This window comes from Fukomys damarensis, unplaced genomic scaffold (assembly GCF_012274545.1).
Source record: "Fukomys damarensis isolate Sample0158 unplaced genomic scaffold, DMR_v1.0_HiC HiC_scaffold_65, whole genome shotgun sequence".
NCBI classification, from domain to species: domain Eukaryota; kingdom Metazoa; phylum Chordata; class Mammalia; order Rodentia; family Bathyergidae; genus Fukomys; species Fukomys damarensis.
Window position 1 is genome coordinate 12,225 of NW_022900977.1, and position 3,344 is coordinate 15,568.

At 36.4% G+C, this 3,344-nt stretch overlaps 1 protein-coding gene across 1 annotated transcript; it reads left to right on the forward strand.

Moving 5' to 3' along the window:
- The first annotated feature begins 606 nt into the window (after positions 1-606).
- Positions 607-1,622, forward strand: LOC104857424 (olfactory receptor 4P4). Its single transcript, XM_010617288.1, has one exon. It carries the CDS (start codon positions 615-617, stop codon positions 1,620-1,622), a length of 1,008 nt encoding a protein of 335 aa, XP_010615590.1. The 5' UTR covers positions 607-614.
- Positions 1,623-3,344: the final 1,722 nt, after the last annotated feature.

Genomic DNA, 3,344 nt, shown 5'->3' on the forward strand with positions numbered 1-3,344 from the left:
AAATAAATATATACAAACTGTCTTATTTTTCAAGGTGTGTTGACAAAAAAGCTTCAACTCCTTTACTGAATCTTCACTTTTTGTCTTGTAACATAGGCATCAAATTGTGTTTATTTTAACAAGAAGGGCCCACACACCTACATTCTTACTCTTATGTTTTGAGCTGCATTAGGCGCCGATCACACAGCTAACAATTTAAGGAATTAAAAAAATCACAAATACATTCCCTGATTAGATGTCTGCCAGCAATTCTGGGACCTGTTCTGTCACTTGCCTGGAGAAGAGGCCCTCACCTAAACTGATAGCACTGCGAACAAAGAATAAAATTAAAAATTACAGATTAGATAAATGTCCTGCATTATGTTAACATTTTCTTATATTTTAATGTTATAAATGGCAACATCAGAACTTCTTTTATTTTGAAATTGCATTTTTCAATCATTATGATTTCACAGTTTAATAAATTATATTCTTAGTACTACCAATATGAGAGATGGCTTGGAACATTTTTTCAAAAACAGCTACTAGAGAAATAAAAAAAATTATTAATATATTTATTTATGAGCTTCCATGATTTGTTTGAGTAACTTCTGTGACTTTCTGGTAATCTTTATATGACTGTGCTCCTATTACAAATGCTATCTATGTTCATTTTTCCTCAGATAATTATTTGTGCATTCATACCATATATGGAAAGTCAGAGAAACATCTCAGAATTCATTCTCCTGGGTCTTTCTTCTGACCAGAAAGTACAGATATTTTGCTTCATCTTCTTCCTGTTTTGTTACCTTGCCATCTTGGTGGGAAATCTTCTGGTCTTTATCTCCATCCGATGCAGTTATCTTTTTAATCAACCAATGTACTATTTTCTCAGTCACTTGTCTTCCACGGACATCTGGTATACCTCCTGTGTGACACCCAAATTGATTGGTGATCTAGTGCAAAGAAAGTCCATCTCCTACAGGAACTACATGTCACAGATCTTGGCCATGCACTTCTTTGGAATAACTGAAGTCTTCATCCTCACAGTCATGGCCTTGGATCGCTGTGTGGCAATCTGCAGACCTCTCCACTACATGATTATCATGAACAGAGCTAGATGCAGCCTCCTGATTGTGTCTGCCTGGGCTTGTGGGGCTGCCCATTCCCTTTCCCAATTTTCTGTGATAACCAGGCTGCCCTTCTGCGGCCCCAATGAAATTGACCATTACTATTGTGACATTTTTCCTTTGCTGAAAGTTGCCTGTACTAATACCTATGTCACTGGTGTACTCATAGTTGCCAATTCTGGAATGGTTGCCTTAGTAACCTTTGTTCTCTTGGTTGGGTCTTACATCATCATACTGTTCACATTAAGAAATCACTCAGCAGAGGGAAGACGCAAAGCCCTGTCCACCTGTGGGTCTCACATCACTGTTGTGATCTTATTTTTTGGACCTTCCATCTTTGCTTACCTGAGACCCCCTACCACTTTCCCTGAAGACAAAATCTTTGCTCTATTTTACACCATCATTGCGCCCATGTTCAACCCCTTAATCTACACCCTGAGAAATTCAGAGATGAAAAACGCTCTGAGAAAATTTTGGTGTCAAAAGACATTTTTAGATGAAAGACAAAACTGATTTGTTTTACTTATGCTAACTAATTTTTATATTGCAGTAAAAGTTTATTTGTCAGGACCAAGGAACATTATTAATTTTTAAAATTTTAATTTTATAGGTGCATGTTTGCAGTATATGACATTTATATTCATCTTGGGAAATAGGTACATGTTCCTAAGGAGCTTGTTTCTTTTTAAAATCCACTTCCTATCCACCACCCTCCATCTCTAATCTACTTTCCTGGTCTTCATTCTTATTATTATTCTCAGCTCATGTTAATGATAGATAATGTTTACATTCACTGTGGGTAATTGGCACCAGTACATGGCATATCTTGTTCGAATCATGGAATGTAAATCATTCATTTATAAATGTCAAAGATTGGGAACTGGAAAATTACTAGTAAAATGAAATTTTCACTAGTAAGACAGTAGAGAAGTATATCTATAATAAAAATATTGTAGGCGAAGGAATGATAGCTTTGTTATGTAGACTAATAAATTCCCATGCTGTTGCCGAATTTTAACACCTATTTTCTTTAAAATTTACAAAGATTAAGCAACTGTGTTAGCATTCTTTAGAAATAATGCTAATAGGTCATTGACTAAATTTTTAAAAATTAGTATTTTCATAAGGAGGTTTATTTTATTATTTAAGACATTCAGCTAAAATTATGACATTTTAGAATTGATCAGATAATGACAGTGTTTACACAGATAATTTTAAATGTGCAAAGAGGTGGGACCTTGCCGTGCAGGCAAAGCAGCCCCCATCTCTTGGAGAGGCTCTAGGATTATGCCCTATGTACAGACATGAGAAATTAACTCGTCACAGTTCTTGTAGAAGAAGTACCGCCAAGGAAAATGCTTTAAAAATATAGTTTTCCCAGAGCACATTTTCTTTGTGTGTGTACTTTTCTTTCCTTTATGTTTGGAAAGCCCAGAGCTAGCCTTCACTCCTCACTCTGCTGGCATAACCTTCAAAAAATTTTATCAAATTTATTTTCTTCACGAAACTTTTTTTTTTTTTTGGTGTAAAATTCAGGGTAATTAAATCTGGGCCCAGAGGATGGGTAATGACTAATATTGCTAAACTGGCACAGCTGACGATAGCTTTCATACCATTTATAACCCACATCCTAGTCTGGCTGCAGAGGGTCTCCAAATGAGAGGAAAGGAGACTGGTGAGCAGTCCTTCCTGAAGGTAAATTCAAACAACACAGAAAGTATGGTCCCTGCTCCAGAATACACACAGACCTACCCTCAATGCACTTTTAGATTGTTCACATTGTTTTTTTTTCTTTTTTCTTTTTTTTTCCCAGTATTGGGGATTGAACTCAGGACCTTATGCTTGCAAGGCAGGTAGGCAGGTGCTGGAACCACTGGGCTAAATCCCTGGCCTTTAGATTGTTCACACTGTTTAGTAATCCTGTGAGTTTAGCATTTTCTAGAAATAACTTGAGTGATACAAGTACGGGTTCTTTGAATACTTAAATTATCCCATTGATTTCAAACTGTTGGTTTGAGTATTTTACTTTTCACTGTGCCACCCTGTCTGCATGACAGGTGATAATTGTCTCTAGAGAAAAAGCATTTTTGTGTTTTGTATAAATAGCTAGTGGTCTATGCAGAACGCAGCGGAAATCCAGAAGCACAGTAATCTGAACAGTAGGAGAATTACCAGAATTTCAAAGAGGTCAGGAGAACACAATATCACTGAAGTTAAAGGAAAGGATTCGCAACA